Here is a 19,800-nt window from a genome sequence, read left to right as displayed (position 1 = left end):
CCAAAGAGATCAAAAGGGAAACCAGGAGACCTTTGCCCTCCTTGGAAAGAGAAGTTTTAGTGGTTTCTGCAGTAGGCTGGTACATGGGATAGAAGTAAGGAAGTGAAGCCTGTGAGAGGACACCGCAGGTTTTTCCTAGTGGAGGTTGTTAAATAGGAAGTGCTAACATGAGAGGGGAGCCAGGGCTAGTGGAAGTTTCTTTTAGGAATGATAATTGGTGGTACCAAAGTATTTTAAAATGTTTGAATCAACTGAAGTTTTTATTTTTCATTTGGATGTTAGATGCCTTTGAAGCTTTCATCTAAGCCATGTTAACAATGTTTTATCTTGATGAAAGATCTTTACAGTTTCTACTTCTTTAAAAGGGGAGAAAATAATGCTGCCTATTTATGGCCACATCTCATGATCGCACAGATTTAGCAAAGGAAAATACCCAAAGCGCCTTGATGTCTAATGTTGGATTCTCACCGTTAAATATTTTATGAAAATCTTTTGAGGTTTTGTAATGTCACTCTGTAATCTTACTGCATTTCTGTAGGTAAATATCTGAATTATTCAAATTAGTTTATTAACAGTCTTTCATTTGTTAAATACAGATACTCCTTGAGTTATGCTTCTTGTACAATGAGTGACTGGCTGCTCATTATGTCTCAAAGAAAGGTTCCTCTCAGCACCCTTTTGTTTGAGAAAGGGGGGGTTTATGATACTAGAAGAAGTAAATGTAAAGTCATTAATGTCAGAATTGTCTTTTTTGTTGTCGTTTCCTTAAAGAAGTTGTTTCTTAAGGGTTTCTCACATGTTTCTCATGTGAGAAAGTCAGAAAGTGCTGTGGCATAATGGGTCATCCTCTTCTTGTTGGAAGCCTGGCAGAGCCTGTGGCTGGTGGTAGGAAGGATTCTTTTTGCTCTAGCTGGTAAGTGGATGTCATAGCTGGAGGGTGGGGATTTTCTGATCATTTGACATTGGACAGTTATCAGCTGCAGCAGTTGGCAGGGACAAGTTCAGTTTTTTGTTTTGTAAGTGGAAGCAGCCAAGGCCATAGCAACAGATAACTGATTTCCTGACATCAGCAGGTCTGAGTTAGAAGTCAATGCCAAACCATACTGTATGTTATCACATAGGGTATAAAGGGTTTTAGGGGTTTCTCACAGAAATTAACCACCATTTATAGCATAATTTTCATGATATGTCCCATGTCCCAAACAATCAAATTAAAATTATTTTGGATCACAATCCATAGGGGTTTGTTACTCTCTTTAGTCAGGCTTTCTTCTAAAATCATTACAGTAGTGTTTCAGTTTTCATCTTTTTCTAGACTGTCTTCTCTGAGAGTCCAAATATGTGTCTTAATAATGATAGGAGTATAACTTTTATAAAATGCAAAAAGTTCTAACAATGGTTGGTTAATTAATGTGTGTCTATTGCAATATATGAGAGTAGATTCTCTCTATTTATTTATTTGTATGCCCAGGGGCTCTGTCTACTGAACAATTTCTAGAAAAGGATCTGCTCCTAAAGGGAAAATCACTTTTCTTTGTATAGTCTGAAGACGGTAAGTCTTGGAAAACTGCTAACCCCAATTTTTCCCAGCAGAATATTGTATAAAATTGACTTACCACCCAAGTCCAAAATGAAATTTTTTTCCAATTATTATATGTAATTAAGCATATCCAGTTATTTTAACTTTTTGTACACATGTTAACAACATTTTGTCTGATGATGATGAACATTCACCTTTGTTTTTAATTAGCCCCAATGAAACTGACCTTAGCTTGTGAAGTTGATGTATATACTGTCAAGAGTGTCCCTGAACATCATCTCCCAGGATGAAGAAAGAATGCAGAGGGAGGGGCAAAACCACTCTTTCCTCTGAATCTGTCAAGTTCCACTTTAGATTGTATCCAAGGCTGTGCTTTATTTACAAAGGCCATGGAAAATCAGTGGAGGAATGTGACTTAAAAAATCTTCCACAATTTTTAAAGAAACATCATTCTTTTCTTGAATCATCACCGAAATACTGCTGAAAACCACTGAGCAAGGTTAGTTACATGCCTTTTTGAAAATGACTTTTTTCATGGAACAAAAACTTAATGTTTCTAATGAAATAGGAACTTTCTAATAAGAATTCTATACCTTAATAAGGTATGTATATTTTTAATAAATTGATTCAACATTGAACTGCTAAGTAGTATAACATAAATATCGTTGTTAATTTTTCTTTCATACATATCTTCCTAAAATACCATTTTTAATTTGCTCAGTATAGGAATATTAAGCCAACCATTTTATTGGATTTAAGTGATTAATAATTTGTTTCACTAATCACTTAGTCTATGGAAATATTTAATAAGCTTATCCTAATGCTTTTTTCAGAGAAAACATTTTTCCCTTAGAAAGTCCAAGTTAGTTTATTTTCAGAAATTTTTTTCGTAATTTTCCTGTGTTCTAGAGACTGCCTAATTTTTTTAAAACTACATCAGACATAGTATTATATTCCTCTTTTCCCCAAATTCTATTCCTAGCCTAACCTGAATATCATAAACACAAAGTAATTTTATACTCTGTGGATTAGAGGTTGTGGTAAACTGCAGAAAACCCCCCATGGGGCAAATGATCAGATTTGAGAATTCAGTTTCTCCTCTAACAGAAGCAGTGAAAGCTGAACCCTAAATAACTGAAGTGGGGGATACAAACGATGTAATATCACATTAGAAGGGCTATGATGTTCTTGTAAATGGTGCTATGAAGAGTCCCTTCAAGTGTTCTATCAAAGGCAGGGTCTGCGGGTCCAAGCTGGGCTGGGTTAAGAGAAAAGGCTCTCAGACAAAGCTAAGTTTGATTATTGTCTCTAAAACTGACTATGTGGCCTGGGACAAGTTTCTTCACCTCTTGAAGCCTTGGTTTCCTCACCTGTATGTTATTTACTTCATTAGATTGTTGGGAAAATAGAATAAGATAATTCATATAAAGAACGAAGCTTGAAAACTGTGTAGAAGACTCAATAAACGGTCTTGCTGTAGCTGTTGCTGCTGCCCTTTGCTCCACCTCGTTTACAAATGATTCGGGGAACTTAGAGCTTCAGTTACACCTGGTGGACTTCTTCCTCTGCCCCTGCTCTTTGCCTGTGCACTTCTCCCTCTCTCAATCCCTCTTTCTCAATGGTTAGGGTGTTCTTAATTTAAAAGTTTTTTCCCAGCTATTTGCAGTAAAATATTTCCTTAACCCCTTCCTTAAAATGCTCCCTTAAAACCAGCCTGGAAATGAAGGTTGATTCTGCTCTTTGAAGCGGGGGTTGGGGATTGCATAGTGGTACTAATTATATCTGCAGCTCAGCCTTCAGTTTACAAATTAAGAAATTCAGCTTGTAAGTTTGATAAGATTTGGAAATACTTAACAACAAGGAACTAGAAAACTGAATAGTTAATTATATAGCATATTGGTAACTGTTACAGGGTTAAAACTAACTTTGTCATTCAATTGCTTCCTGGAAATAAAACCACTCAAATAAAACCTAAAAAAAAAAAAAAAAATTGACACACCCATCTCATATTACTATAATGAAGGACTATACATTTCCTCATGTTTTTCCCTCAAATGCACATACTACTTTCAAATAATTTTTTTTTCAAATAGTTATCTAACATAGAGGGTGTGCACCATGCCAGGTTCCCAAGATACAAAGATAAATGCTACCACCCTTGAAGATGTTCACAGCCTCACAAACACACAGTCACTGGCAAGTAGTAATTATATAGTGTACATCAGAGAGGTTTGCTGTAAGCTAGCAGGGAGGCATTTTGTATTCATTGAAACTCCTGGTCCTTCCATAAGTTTTGATGGGGCATGGATGAATACTTCTTATGGGGAAGGAGAGAGTGTGTAGCTTCTCAAGGGAAAGAGGTTGAAGTGGTTGAATTGGTTTTGGACGGGTGGCAAGCAGCAGGATATTCCAGGCACAAGGAACAGGATAAAAAGGATATAGCTTGTGGAGAGACGATCAGTAGCTTAGCTAGTGCCGAAGTGTAGAATGATGTCTGGTGGAAGTAGTGGAGAAAAGCTGAAAAAGTAGGTTGGGGCAAATCGTGAAGGGTCTGTACCCACTCCTCCCAAATGATTGTCACGCTGTACTGGTTGTGATGAATAACAGCAACTCTGAGATTCTTAGTATGCTCTGGTTTTTCCTTCAGATATTCCTTTTAGACTGACATTCCTAGTAGTGGTGAAGGGAACCATTTCTTCTTTTTTATGTCACCCCTGCAACAGTACCTGGCAAAGATAGTGCCTGTCTTTGCTATTTAGTTATAGTTTTGCCAAGGTCAATGGTTGTCACTGTCCCTGAGTTTCTACCTTTCAGATAATTTTTACTGATCAAGGAATAGAAACAAAGGTACTGGAAAGGAGGAAGTGTGACATAGTCTATGTCCTGAACCTGAAGATCGAGTCAGTATCAGCTGCCATCTTCCTCTTGGAATAGACTGGTAAGGCCTTGTTCACAGCCCGTACGTCACATTTTTATTGAAAGCCTCTTCTGTGCTATGTGCTGGGGATGCAGCAGTGAACAACTCAGTGGGCTCCTGGAAAAGCTTAAATTTTGTTTTAAATACTAAAAACCTCCTTTTAAGTATTAGTGAAGAGACAGTCATGTTTCTTTGGTATCTAAATCTTGTTAAAAGAGAAAATTGTTTTGCATGATCGGTGTATATCATATTGTATTCTAGTTAAAGAAAGCTAGTATTATATTGCAAGATGGCTGCAAACCATAATAAATAGGAGTGAAAGTGGGTTTGTAGAAGGTAATATTTTACTAGTTCCAAATCTGAGAGGTTAAAGATTAGTCTGCTTTTTCCAAATACAACTTAGGTTTTTGTTGTTGTTGTTTTTTGAGACAGAGTCTCATTCTGTCCCAGACTGGTGAGCAGTGGCCCGATCTCGGCTCACTGCAACTTCTGCCTCTGAGGTTTAAGCAATTCTCATGCCTTAACCTCCCGAGCAGCTGGGACTACAGAAGTGCGCCACCACACTCGGCTAATTTTTGTATCTTTAGTAGAGATGGTGTTTCATCATATTGGCCAGGCTGGTCACGAACTCCTGGCCTCAAATGATCCGTCCGCCTCAGCCTCTCAAAGTGCTGGGCTTACAGTCGTGAGCCACTGCGCCCGGCTACAAATTACTTTTAATAAAATGACCATAGCCAGGCTTACTTATTCTTCAATGCGGCTTGCGTGAAGCTCAAAAAATCATCTTAAGGAGCCTATAGAATTCCTGAATCCCTATCTGTAAACAGTAGTATATGGATTGCAAAACAAGCTTTCTGGATTCTTCATGGCTTTATGGATGTCGTCTGCTGTTGCTGTTTTAAGAAAGAGTGTACCCATTTTTAATTCTGCTCAATACATTGGTGGGAAGTTTAGAGATTAATGTTATGCAAACCTAAGCTTAAGGCAGTAATACTCAAGGTGAGGACAATACAGAAGCGGTGTATGTACTGTTTTGTTTTTGTTTTTGAGACACTCTATCACCCAGGCTGGAGTGCGGTGGCGCGATCTCGCCTCACTGCAACCTCTGCCTCCGGGTTCAAACGATTCTCCTGCCTCATCCTCCCGAGTAGCTGGGATTACAGGCATCCACCACCACGCCCGGCTAATTTTTTGTACTTTTAGTAGAGACAGGGGTTTCGCCATGTTGGCCATGCTGGTCTCGAACTCCTGACCTCAGGTGATCCGCCTGCCTCAGCCTCCCAAAGTGCTGGGATTACAGGCGTGACCCACCGCGCCCGGCCCAGTTTTTAAGAACGTATTTAGCAGAATTAGTTTCATTATACAAACCACAGAAAGCTGGGTAAAACCTGAAATGTCAGGCATCTGAAAAAACAGCGGCTTTCATCTAAAGGCAACTCGGAATGGCGGGGAGAAGGAAGAGGCTGTCAAAATTGCTCATTAAAAGAAAACGTGAGTTAAAGCTATGAACACGGGGCTGCGGATATCAGTAATTACTGCAAGGCGTCTGCCTTTAACTCAGTCTTGAGGAGTAAAGTGCAAGGTTGTGCCTAGAAAGGGCACAGAAAAAGGGTTATCTAGGGGAGAGGGAGTGGGTTTGAGAGCCGGAACGAAGCGAGCTGGGGGTGGGCGTGCGGAGTGGCAGCAACGCGAGAGGGAACGCACTGGCGCTAGCACGGAGGCCCAGAGCCCAGGCAGGGTAAAAGGGGCCGACCGGCTTCGAAGGGAGGCGACGGCCGAGACACACGGTCCGGCGCGAGCCAGGCGACCCGCGGCGTGCAATTTTATTTTGCAAAAGGTGCACCCAGCGCCAGTCCCGGTAGAGTTGAACCCACCACGAGAGGGGGCGGGAGCGGGGGGCCGAGCGGCCGCGGGCTCCTCCCCCGGCGCCTCCGCTATCTGGGTCAGGACGCGACGGCCGCAGCGCGGGACCTTAGGACCCGCGGGCTCCGGGGCTACTGTCCGCCCGCCGCTGCCCGCCAGCAAGTCCTGGTCTCCGCTCTTCGACCGCTGAAAGGCCGGCGCAGTGAACACAGGTGCGTGCGCAGTCTGGGAGGGGGCAGCTCAGCCGCTGGGGGCCGGACCGGGCCGGGGACTTGCGGAGGGAAGCGGAAATACTTGCCGTGGGGATGACTGCACTTCCGGGTCGGTGTGTCCCCGCCGAAGCTTGAGCCCGCCAGTCAGCGCTGCTCTGCGTTCCCGGGGCTGGAGCAGCGGCACGTAATGGCTTCCCGGGTTCATCCCTCGCTGACCCTGCGCCACGGAAGCCCTAGACCCGGAGGTCGCCGGTGTTTCCTCGCACGCTGCCCCTTCTGGGGTGCGTGGGGAGCAGGCAGTTTGCTGTCTCGGCCCGGCTGGTCCCTGCAAACCCCAAAGAATTTCAACAGAGACACTTGCTGGGCTCTCGCCTGGGCTCATGGTATCTTAACCTTTCAGCCTTGCGCAAACATTTTGTTTTTGTTTGTGTGGGGGTTTTTTTGCTTTCAGACTCCGTCTGTGCCTATTTCACACAAAAACGAAGGCCAGATTATCAGTGCTGCCAACATAGGGGAATAAGGCAAACACCTGGGAGCCCTAAATTTAAAATAAATTATAAAATACAAAAAAACCATGAAAACCTGATGAAATGAACAATAGAATTCACTTCGAAAGTACCAGGTTTTCCAGGACGCTGTAGGAAATCTGATCACTAGTTCAAGGTCTCAGTGCAATTCTCTTAGGAAACTTAAACCTCGAGCTTTTTTGTAATGTCTCTTTATCCTTGCAAAATTTTTCATACCTTCCCCGAGTTTATTAGAGTTAAGCATTTTATATTTTTCTTCTCTAAGAGTCTGCTGATGAAGTAAATGAATATATATGCTAGATTTATGGTGAAAGCATTGTAATTTAGTAAAGCATAATTTCTACATCAAAAAATTAATTTTAAATAAAACTAGAACATGGAAATGAAATGTTTCTTCAGACATTTCTTCAGAAAACATTTCATATTCTATTTTCTTTAGAGTCAACATTTTGATGTCATTTTAGAATACTTGATTCTCATCTCAACCTTTAATATTACACAATAATACACATTAAGTGCCATAATCTATATTAAAATGTCATTTTCCATTGTTATTTACTAGCACCTTACAAATTGAAACGTAACGTAATACTTATCTGATTATTAAAATATTAGAGTTCTAAAATCTGGTAAAGTTTTTAATTACTATTTTTTATACTACAAGTGTATACTATTAACATAATTAGAAGGATGAAAGCTAACAAGGCTGGAGGCGGTGGCCCATGCTGCTTATCCCAGCACTTTGAGAGGTGGAGGCAGGATTGCTTGGGCCCAGGAGTTCGGGACCAGCCTAGCAACATAGGGAGACTCACTCTCTACAAGTAATGTAAAAATTAGCCGGACGTGGTTGCCCACGCTTGTGGTCCTAGCTACTAGGGAGGCTGAGGCAGGAGGATGACTTGAGCCCAAGTGGTCGAGGCTACAGTGAGCAGTGATTGTACCACTGCACTCCAGCCTAGGTGACAGAGCTAGACTCTCAAAAAAAAAGCTGTGTAAATGACTTCATACAACCTTTGAAATTATTCTGAAGGCAAGCAAGTATTCTGATGTATTTTGTACATTATTTTTAATGTGTCATTTTTCAAATTATCCGTTGAAGCACATTTGTTTTATGCTGTTATAAAATTCAAACATAGCTTGAACTATTAGTCTTTAATTGTGTTTGTTTAAAACATATCAGCTCCATTGATTCTATTTTTTTCGAGTTAATTTTTGTGGTTCTGAAATAATATTTCAGCTCTGAGCATCTCTGTTCAGTCAGTACTCTCCTTCACCTCCTTGTTGATGCTTTCCAAATCTCCCACATGTTGTGGGTGCATCCAAGAGTTATGAACAGGGTGTCAAAGGTGACAGTTTTCACTTCCTAGTTGGGTGATCACTGGGTAAGTGACTTGACACCTGTGTGCCTCAGTTCAGTTATCTGCAAAATAATAATAGGACCTGCATGGAAGAGATGATTTGGAATTGGTGCAGTTCCTAAAGAAAGGGCCAAGCAAAATAAGACTTTCCCACCTGCTGAAACCTGGTCCTGTCTCAAGAATAAGTTCTCCTTCCTAGGTAGATTTTTACTTCTATTTATTTGCTTATTAAATGAAAATATTTTCAAACTAGGCTATATTTCTTAATGTAAAATTCCAAGGTATGGGCAAAAGAAAGCAATCAGAATAGGAAGATTCCCTTTAATAGGCCTCTATATCAGCGAATGGACATCCTGCCTTAATAATTTTATTGACAAAAATAAAGACGATTAAACTTGATGTGTGAATATTAGCTGGAATGCAGTTGTAATTAATGGGCATAGAGTGAGTTATCTTTTTGCAATAAGCTTTCAAGATAATTTAGTTTTGTGATACAATTTTTTGTAGAAATGCATTTACACATCTAGCAATAATTAGCTACAATTTCAGCTGAAGTTACAAACTGATCGGAATCTGTTGCTGGCATGTCTTCTGGATGAGCTGGGAGTGGGCAGATGTTTAGACTTATAGTTCCCAGTTATACCAACTAGGTGAAAAAAAATTTTTTTTAAGTTAATTCCAGGCAAATTTCTGTGAGGTAAAGCAGGCCAGATTAAGTACCAAGGCTTTCTCTGGAATCTTTGGTTTAAAAGAAGGGATTCTTAAATCTGTTGGATATAATATTCACTAACACCTGAGGTAATTTCTGGAAGATTATTTTAAAATCAGTCCTTCTCATTGACACTTAGGCCTGTAATGAAGTGTAGAACATCCAAACAGGATACTTTCTGTGTTCCAGGCATATACTCTAATGAAATAGGAATCCAAAGACATTCTTATTTTAAGCAGGCTTTTCAGAAATAGATTATGGCTGCTTGTTCTCTCAGACCCTCTTCCATAGGGCATTTGTGAGTCCAGAAATCCTAACCAGTAGACCACCAAGGAAGCATTTGAAACATTACATTTCGTTGGCCATTTAAAGTGTAAGAAACAATGCTTGGTAGAATATGTGGAATCACAGGATATAAAGCAGAGGATGGTGAATTTCGGGTATACAACCTAATTCAGAATTTTCATCTTACTGATATTTTTTCCCCAATTCACACTCCCAGCTATTTACTTTGCTTCCTATCTCACTTAGAACAGTGAAGCAATCAAAGAGAGCTTGCATAACCTCCCACCACTGCATCTACCCACCTACCTAAATCTCTGCTCACATAATCTGCCTTTTATGACTATGAATGAATGGTTTATGTTCCCATCAAAGGTCAATTCTTGTACTTGTGCGATAGAGCCCACCTCCTTTGCCTTCTCAAGTTTATTGCTATGCAGTTTTCTATATGTCTACTTCATCAATTTTTCTTTTCTTTTTATGGGGTCTTTTCTGTTGGCAAACAAAAACTATTATTTCTTGATCTTTTGGCACCATTTTCCCACTTAATAATGGCGTAGTTTCTCTTCTATTTGTTTTCTATTTGCCCATCTGTTCTTTTGTCTCCTTTTCCTGCCTTCTTTTGGACCAAGTGAGTATCTTTAGTGTTCCATTTTTATCTCTATTATTGTCTTGTTATGTATTACCTGGGGTTTTCTTGTTTGTTTGTTTGTTAGTGGTTATTCTAGGGTTTACAGCTATGCATCTTTAACTTAATATGATAATTCTTCATTGTAATCTAAGATTCTTACAACAGTATACTTCCATTTGTCCTTTCCCCATCCTTTGGGCTATTGTCCTACTTTTTATAAATCCTGTGATGTAAACTTGGCTTTTGTTGATTGAAAAAGCACCTATATTTTTGTCTTGGACAAAGACATAAACAACATTCATTTACATTTATGTTTTTAATTTTAGAAACAAAAACCAAGAAATGCCTTATTCCACAAACAAAGAGCTGATACTTGGCATCATGGTGGGCACTGCTGGAATCAGCTTGCTGCTCTTGTGGTACCACAAGGTCCGTAAACCAGGGATAGCAATGAAGTTACCTGAATTTCTTTCTCTGGGTAATACATTTAATTCAATAACTTTGCAAGATGAAATACATGATGACCAAGGAACAACAGTAATCTTTCAAGAAAGGCAACTTCAGATACTGGAGAAGTTAAATGAATTACTGACAAACATGGAAGAACTCAAAGAGGAAATCAGATTTCTTAAAGAAGCTATTCCAAAGCTGGAGGAATATATACAAGATGAACTTGGAGTGAAAATAACTGTTCATAAGATAAGCCCTCAGCACAGAGCGAGAAAAAGAAGACTCCCCACAATTCAAAGTTCAGCAACAAGTAATAGTTCAGAGGAAGCAGAAAGTGAAGGAGGGTAAGTTTCTTTAAGATATTTCCCATGTTGAATTATTATCATTATTACTATTATTTAGGTATTTTCATTATGGGTTCCAGTCATATATTCTGCTGCTCACATAAAATGAAAAGGAGTGATATTTTGACTTAGATTCAGGTGGTATTATGTGAATATTGAGGAAGGCAGTAATTACTTGCCAAAGTGTATAACCTACTGTTTTAATGTAGCCACTCTGTGACTCCTTCTATGAGAATTCTCTAGACTACTCTTGTTCAGAAGAACTTTCTGCAGTGATGGAAATGGTCCAAGTCTGTGCTGCCCAATGTGGTAGCCACTAGCCCCCTCTGGCCACAAAGCACATGAAATGTGGCTAATGCAACTGAGGAACTGAATTTTTCTTTTATGTCATTGAAGTTGTAATTTTATGTAATTGTAATTAAATTTAAATAGCCACTTGGGCTACTGGCTACTGAATTTTAGTGCAGGTCAAAAAAGACTTGAGAGTATATAGGTGACTCTGTCTCATCTTTGCATGGGTTAATCCAGTGACTAGGTCTCTCTTCTTTTTTTTTTTTTTTCCTTGCAAAAACCCTCAGCTCACCCGAGGGCCAATGGAAATTTATTAATTTTTTTTGTCCTTTTCCATCCTTCCCCAAGTGGCTTTTCCTTGCAAAATGCCTGACATGACACCAGAGGGGAACCTGGCAGCAGGGGGCACCCCAAGGGGCAGCCCAGGGACTTAAATACAAGCTGGAGGGCAGGGCACAGGTGGGACAGGCAAGAGACAGCACGAGGGACATGGCTTCCCAGGGAGACCAAAGACTTACTTTCTTGCAGGAAGCAGCTGTGCCAGAGGGCAGGGGACTAGGATCCTGGGTGCAGAGTGGGTGAGCAGAGAGGCCCCCAACCCTGGATGGAACCCACATTCCCCAGAGAAGTAGCGGCAGGGGATGAGGGCCTTCCCTGGTGGACTCTAGAGACGGAGGGGAGAGTGAGCCAGATGTGCTGCCTCGGGGAAAGGGAGAGGTGCTAGCAGATTGAAGGTTAAGGCTGGTGCCCAGCCTGTGGCACGGTGGGCCTTCCGCCTCCGCCTGACATGGGGACAAAGGGGCATGGTGGGCAGGCAGTGCATGGGTCTGTCTCTGGCAGGGCAGAGGGCGGCAGGAGCAGACTCCCTCCAGGGTCAAGACACAGGCCCAGCGCTGCTACCCACCCACCCGCCGTCTAGGTCTCTTTTCTGAGTCACAGTTTCAAATGATTTAAGATTATTTTAGGTTCCTTCTGAATATTTCCCTTCCCTGTTTTAAAACCAGTCAACAACTTTTTGTTGTTCAAGAACACAAATTTTTTAGATCTTCCTAGAGCTATGATTTGTGGCTCTGCCCTGTTTGAAAATTATTGAGAGTCATTGTTCTAGTTCATTTACAAATGTAGGAAGATCTAAAAAATTTCTGTGACTCAGAAAAGACACCTAGTAGTTATTTATTATGGATGTAGAAAACAGCAGCTTAGTACTCTAATAATGACAAAAATCCCAACATAGCATTGAGCATCATTGAGAGTTATCGAAGACAAACCAGGTCGTTATCCTACCTGTATGTAAATCTGTGGTATTTCCTCATCATGTGTCCTGTGTGCAGTTTTGGCAGTTGCATCTTAGAAGAGACCTAATGGAACTAGGGACTAACCAGAGAAGGTCTGCTAGACTGAGAGGAAAAATGGCAGTTCTGCTAAAGGAGTGTAGACCAAAAGGGTGAATGGCCTTCAATCTAAAAGGACACTGGTTAAGTTGAGCATAGGCTTATTCAAGATGTTCTAAAATTCTGGAAAAAGAGGCAAACTTTGATAAGTTTAGGATTCATTTAGGACAAGTAAAAAGATAATTATGGGACTTAATGAATTTCAAGTAATGGTGTAGGCACAGATTTTTTATGTGGGTTCAAGAAGGATTTGTGAAATTTATGAATGACAGTAACGTACAGCTAGTTGGAAAAACTAGACATGTCAAAACTTTAAGATTGATGTCAGGAGAGACATTCCCTCCTCTTGCTTGATCCTGGGTGCCTTTGTTAGCAATAAAATACTAGAGTAGATGCAATACATCCCCAGTGCCTTGGACTACAGCAAATGGCACTCAGTAAAAAGGGGAGAAGCTTTTTCCTGTTTAGCTCTCCTTTAGAAAAATAAACAAAAGCAAACAATTTGGATTTTTTTGAGAAAGGAATAAGATACAAAAAAATTTAGATGTGAAATATTTCTAAATAAGTATGTAGAAACTAACTTTTTAAATAAAATATTTTTCAAAAACAAGGTTTTTGTAAAGTATATTTGTGTAAATTTTAGACTGCCTGTCCTTTTATAATCTCCTGTGGGACTGAAGACTGGCCATGGGGAGGAAGAGTCATCCCCTCTTTCCCATTTTTAAGGTGGGATGTGCTCTTCATACACAAGTGTCCTTGATAGCAAAAATTAAAATATTAAGTGACAGTTACATGTTCCATATGTAACATTTCTCTTTTGCAATAGGTACCTGAAGATTTTTACTTCTTTTCAAAAAATGGATATCAGCCACAATTTTCTAATACTACTTGTTTCACACAAGAAAGGAAAAATATCTAATTATATCCTTAGTTGTTGACAAAAACTTGAGTGGAGGACTCATGGAATTTGGGTAGATCAGTGGAACATGTTTTCTGTAACGGTTATTAGAATCTCTTGTATTCTGTCTCTTAGTACACAAGTATTATGGACCTATGCACTTACGCCTTTTCTGGGGCTCAGCTGATTTTCTGCTGGGTATGGTGGTGATGAACAATGCTCAAATTCTCATAAGGTGGCCCTCAGAGGGGTCTGTTAAGTTTGTGTCTGTGTCCTTTTTAGCACTAGTGTTAACATTTTGGAAAGCATCTTTGCTTTTTGGTAATCACATGTTTTTACTGTTATTTATTTTTTATTTTTTATTTTTTTGTCACTCCAAGGCAGAATCAGCTATGCTGTGGCAGCATCAGTTTCTTTCAGTAAGAATAGTATTCGACCCCAAAAGCTGGGTATATGGGGGAGTACTCTTTTTAGGGAGGATGATATCAGAGGCTGGTTGGGTCCCTTTCAGGACACGGTAAAAAAATATACTCTTAAGGTCACTAGTTCACATTGATGTTTTCAGTTTCAATTTTAAGTTATTTCTGAAAACTTTTCAGTTCCTTTTATTTTTTAAGCTTCCTACTTCTCTTTGTCATATTTGACTTATGTTGCTCTATCACTCTATGGGTCTAAAACTATTATTTGAATTACAATATTATATGAAGCTTTAGAAACATCTTTTTAAAAAGTTAACTTTTATTCCACTTGAAAGTAACAAATTCATTATTCTTTCAGTTCACTGTGGGCTTTAGAAAGAATAGATGAGTTTCAAAATTAGACTCAGGGTTTTGTATAGTGACCATATGGGTCTTTTTTCTTTTTTTCTTGCCCTAGATATTTTCATTTACTGTTAGGTTCATATGATACCCTCATATAGTATCAACAGAAACAGTACTGATTATTCGAAAACAACACAAAACCCCATGAATCCACTCCCAGAATACCAGCATAATATCAGGCATAGTATATATTGCCTTAGATAATATTACTTCGTAAATAATAGAGAATGATGATGAAAGTAAGACCACAGACAGATACAGATTTGTGAGGTTTTATTTGAAATTCTTAACTTTCACTTTCATAAGCCAAAAATATAGACAGTGGTTTTTGTTCATTTGTGTTTTTACTCTTACCATTATTTGTTCCTGTCAAGTCAGTTTTAATGTGGAACTTCAGTTGTTCAAAGCATGGAGATAAACAGAGATTCCGAAGCTCATTGTGTGCTGATTTATATGCCTTGCTGTTATAGTTGTCTAAATTTGCAAAACAAAGTTGTTTTCTACTTCTGATCTTTTGAAAAATGAAACATCACATATATAATTGAAGTACCCTCTCTACTCCTTTCTGTCAGGGAAACTATTATCTTGAAGTTGGTGTGCATTCTTCCTTTGAAAGTGTTAATGTTTCTCCTGCATGTGCACTTTTATATAAACAAGACATAAATGGTCTTTTGTTCTTAAAATTTACATACATGTCATTATATGGCACACACATTTTGTAACATGCTTTGCAATAAATTTTTTTGAGTTTTTTTCCATATTGATATGTATATGTATAAAATTATTTCATTCTTTTTAAGTGCTGTGCTGCATTCCTTTGAATGAATATACCTTAATTTATTTCCCTATTGATGGATGTTTAGGTTATCATGTTTTTGCTCCTTTTTTCTTTTATTAATTTTAAGTTCTGGAATACATGTGCAGAACGTGCAGGTTTGTTACATAGGTAGACATGTGCCATGGTTGTTTGCTACACCTATCAACCCGTCATCTATGTTAGGTGTTTGTCCTAATGCTACCCCTCCCCATGCTCTCCACCTGCTGACAGGCCCCGGTGTGTGATGATCCCCTCCCTGTGTCCATGTGTTCTCATTGTTCAACTCCCACTTCTGAGTGAGAACATGCAGTGTTTGGTTTTCTGTTCCTGTGTTAGTTTGCTGAGAATGATGGTTTCCAGCTTCATCCGTGTCCCTGCAAAGGACATGAATTCATTCTTTTTTATGGCTGCATAGTATTCCATAGTGTGTATGTGCCACATTTTCTTTATCCAGTCTATAATTGATGGGCATTTCAGTTGGTTCCAAGTCTTTGCTATTGTGAATAGTGCTGCAATAAACATACGTGTGCATGTGTCTTTATAGTAGAATGCTTTATAATCCTTTGGGTATATACCCAGTAATGGGATTGCTGGGTCAAATGGTATTTCTAGTTCTAGATCCTTGAGGACTTGCCACACTGTCTTCCAAAATGGTTAAACTAATTTACACTCCCACCAACAGTGTAAAAGCGTTCCTGTTTCTCCACATCCTCTCCAACATCTGTTGTTTCCTGACATTTTAATGATCACCATTCTAACTGGTGTAAGATGATATCTCATTGTGGTTTTGATTTGCACTTCTCTAATGAACAGTGATGATGAGCTTTTTTTCATATATTTGTTGGCCACATAAATGTCTTCTTTTGAAAAGTGTCTGTTTATATCCTTTGCCCACTTTCTGATGGGGTTGTTTGCTTTTTTCTTGTACATTTGTGTAAGTTCCTTGTAGATACTTAATATTAGCCCTTTGTCAGACAGATAGATTGCAAAAATTTTCTCCCATTCTGTAGGGTGCCTGTTCACTCTGATGATACTTTCTTTTGCTGTGCAGGAGCTCTTTAGTTTAATTAGATCCCATTTGTCAATTTTGGCTTTTGTTGCAATTGCTTTTGGTGTTTTAGTCATGAAGTCTTTGCCCATGCCTGTGTCCTGAATGATATTGCCTAGGTTTTCTTCTAGGGTTTTTATGGTTTTTAGGTCTTACGCTTAAGTCCTTAATCCAATCCATCTTGAGTTAATTTTTTGTATCAGGTATAAGGAAGGGGTCCAGTTTCAGTTTTTTTTTTGCGTATGGCTAGCCAGTTTTCCCAACACCATTTATTAAATAGGGAATCTTTTCCCTATTGCTGTTTTTGTCAGGTTTGTCAAAGATCAGATGGTAGTAGATGTGTGGTGTTATTTCTGAAGCCTCTGTTCTGTTCCATTGGTCTATATATCTGTTTTGGTACCAGTACCATGCTGTTTTCGTTACTGTAGTATAGTTTGAAGTCAGGTAGCATGATGCCTTCAGCTTGGTTCTTTTTGCTTAGGATTGTCTTGGCTATACAGGTTCCTTTTTGGTTCCATATGAAATTTAAAGTAGTTTTTTTCTAATTCTGTGAAGAAAGTCAATGGTAGCTTCATGGGAATAGCATTGAATCTGTAAATTACTTTGAGGAGTATGGCCATTTTCACAACATTGATTCTTCCTATCCATGAGCATGGAATGTTTTTCCATTTGTTTGTGTCCTCTCTTGTTTCTTTGAGCAGTGGTTTGTAATTCTCCTTGAAGAGGTCCTTCACATCCCTTGTAAGTTGTATTCCTAGGTATTTTATTCTATCTGTAGCAATTATGAATGGGAGTTTGCTCGTGATTTGACTCTCTATTATTGGTTTGTAGGAATGCTTGGAATTTTTGCACAATGACTTTGTATCCTGAGACTTTGCTGAAGTTGCTTATCAGCTTAAGGAGATTTGGGGCTGAGACGATGAGGTTTTCTAAATATACAATCATGTCATCTGCAAACAGAGATAATTTGACTTCCTCTCTTCATATTTGAATACCCTTTATTTCTTTCTCTTTCCTGATTGCTCTGGCCAGAACTTCCAGTGCTATGTTGAATAGGAGTGGTGAGAGAGGGCATCCTTGTCTTATGTTGGTTTTCAAAGGAAATGCTTACAGCTTTTGCCCATTCAATATGATATTGGCTGTGGTTTTGTCATAAACAGCTTTTATTATTTTCAGATATGTTCCATCAATACCTAGTTTATTGAGTGTTTTTAGCATGAAGGGGTGTTTTGAAGGCCTTTATTGAAGGCCTTTTCTGCATCTATTGAGATAATCGTGTGTTTTTTGTTGTTGGTTCTGTTTATGTGATGGATTACCTTTACTGATTTGTGTATGTTGAACCAGACTTGCATCCCAGGGATGAAGGCAACTTGATCGTGGTGGATAAGCTTTTTGATGTGCTGCTGGATTTGGTTTGCCAGTATTTTATTGAGGATTTTTGCATCAATCTTCATCAGGGATATTGGCCTGAAATTTTCTTTTTTTGTTGTGTCTCTGCCAGGCTTTGGTATCAGGATAATGCTGGCCTCATAAAATGAGTTAGGGAGGAATCCCTCTTTTTCTGTTGTTTGGAATAGTTTCAGAAGGAATGGTACCAGCTCCACTTTGTACCTCTGGTAGAATTCGGCTGTGAATCTGTCTGGACCTGGGCTTTTTATGGTTGGTAGGCTATTAATTACTGCCTCAATTTCAGAACTTGTTATTGGTCTATTCAGGGATTTGACTTCTTCCTGGTTTAGTCTTGGGAGGGTGTAATGTGTCCAGGAATTTATCCATTTCTTATAGATTTTCTAGTTTATTTGCATAGAGGTGTTTATAGTACTCTCTGATGGTAGTTTGTATTTCTGTGGGATCAGTGGTAATATCCCTTTTATCATTTTTCATTGTGTCTATTTGATTCTTCTCTCTTTTCTTCTTTATTAATCTGGCTAGCAATCTATTTTGTTGATCTTTTCAAAAAACCAGCTCCTGGATTCATTGATTTTTTGAAGGGTTTTTCGTGTCTCTATCCCCTTCAGTTCTGCTCAGATCTTAGTTATTTCTCATCTTCTGCTAGGTTTTGAATTTGTTTGCTCTTGCTGCTCTAGTTCTTTTAATTGTGATGTTAGGGTGTCAATTTTAGATCTTTTCTGCTTTCTCCTGTGGGCATTTAGTGCTATAAATTTTTCCCTCTAATCACTGCTTTAGCTGTGTCCCAGAGATTCTGTTATGTTGTATCTTTGTTCTCATTGGTTTCAAAGAACTTATTTATGCCTTAATTTTGTTATTTACCCAGTAGTCATTCAGGAGCACGTTTTTCCATTTCCATGTAGTTGTGCAGTTTTGAGTGAGTTTCTTAATCTTGAGTTCTAATTTGATTGCACTGTGGTCTGAGAGACTTATGATTTCTGTTCTTTTACATTTGCTGAGGAGTATATTACTTCCAATTATGTGGTCAGTTTTTGAATATGTGCTATGTGGTGCTGAGAAGAATGTATATTCTGTTGATTTGGGGTGGAGAGTTCTGTAGATGTCTATTAGGTCCTCTTGATCCAGAGCTGAATTCAAGTCCTGAATATCCTTGTTAATTTTCTGTCTCGTTCATCTGTCTAATATTGACAATGGGGTTTTAAAGTCTCCCACTATTAATATGTGGGAGTGTAAGTCTCTTTGTAGGTCTCTAAGACCTTGCTTTATGAATCTGGGTGCTCCTGTATTGGGTGCATATATATTTAGAATAGTTAGCTCTTCTTGTTGCACTAATCCCCTTACCATTTGTAATGACCTTGATTTTTTTATTTTGTTGGTTTAAAGTCTGTTTTATCAGAGGCTGGTATTGCAAACCCTGCTTTTTTTAGCTTTCCATTTGCTTTGTAAATCTTCTTCCATCCCTTTATTTTGAGCATATGGGTGTCTTTGCATGTGAGATGGGTCTCCTAAATACAGCACACCAATGGGTCTTGACTCTTTATCCAATTTCCAGTCTGTGTCTTTTGATTGGGGCATTTAGCCCATTTACATTTAAGGTTAATATTGTTATGTGTGAATTTGATCCTGTCGTTATGATGCTAGCTGGTTATTTTGCACATTAGTTGATGCAGTTTCTTCATAGTGTGGATGGTCTTTACATTTTAGTGTGTTTTTGCCGTGTCTGGTACCAGTTTTTCCTTTCCATATTTAGTGCTTCCTTCAGGAGCTCTTGTAAGGCAGGCCTGGTGGTGACAAAATCCCTCAGCATTTGCTTGTCTGTAAAGGATTTTATTTCTCCTTCACTTATGAAGCTTAGTTTGGCTCAATACGAAGTTCTGGGTTGAAAATTCTTTTCTTTAAGAATGTTAAATATTTACCCCCACTCTCTTCTGGCTTGTAGAGTTTGTGCAGAGAGATCTCCTATTAGTCTGGTGGGCTTCCCTTTGTGGGTAACTCGACCTTTCTCTCTGGCTGTCCTTAATATTTTTTCCTTCATTTCAACCATGGTGAATCTGACAATTATGTGTTTTGGGGTTTCTCTTCTCGAGGAGTAGCTTTGTGGTGTTCTCCGTATTTCCTGAATTTGAATGTTGGCCTGTCTTGCTATGTTGGGGAAGTTCTCCTGGATAGTATCCTGAAGTGTGTTTTCCAACTTGGTTCCATTCTCCCTGTCACTTTCAGGTACACCAAACAAACATAGGTTTGGTCTTTTCAGATAGTCCCATGTTTCTTGGAGGCTTTGTTCGTTCCTT

General features: G+C 39.1%; 1 protein-coding gene across 12 annotated transcripts in view; it reads left to right on the top strand.

Annotated features, from left to right (window-relative positions):
- Positions 1 to 1,991: 1,991 nt before the first annotated feature.
- Positions 1,992 to 19,800, top strand: part of RMDN2 (regulator of microtubule dynamics 2) — a 142,287-nt gene continuing 124,478 nt past the window's right edge. For 2 of the 12 annotated variants that reach the window (XM_063713456.1, XM_063713462.1), the window contains exons 1-2: positions 6,190 to 6,532; positions 10,366 to 10,833. In XM_063713456.1, coding sequence (XP_063569526.1) covers positions 10,382 to 10,833 — 452 coding nt within the window. In that variant the 5' untranslated portion in view covers positions 6,190 to 6,532; positions 10,366 to 10,381. Of the gene's footprint in view, positions 2,040 to 5,658; positions 5,949 to 6,173; positions 6,533 to 6,628; positions 6,916 to 10,365; positions 10,834 to 19,800 lie in introns of those variants that run through there. The other 10 variants (XM_063713459.1, XM_063713464.1, XM_063713460.1 and 7 more) reach the window with 10 other exon arrangements.

Source organism: Pongo abelii, chromosome 12 (assembly GCF_028885655.2).
Source record: "Pongo abelii isolate AG06213 chromosome 12, NHGRI_mPonAbe1-v2.0_pri, whole genome shotgun sequence".
Taxonomy (NCBI): Eukaryota; Metazoa; Chordata; class Mammalia; order Primates; family Hominidae; genus Pongo; species Pongo abelii.
This window is presented reverse-complemented; position numbering and strand designations above follow the sequence as displayed.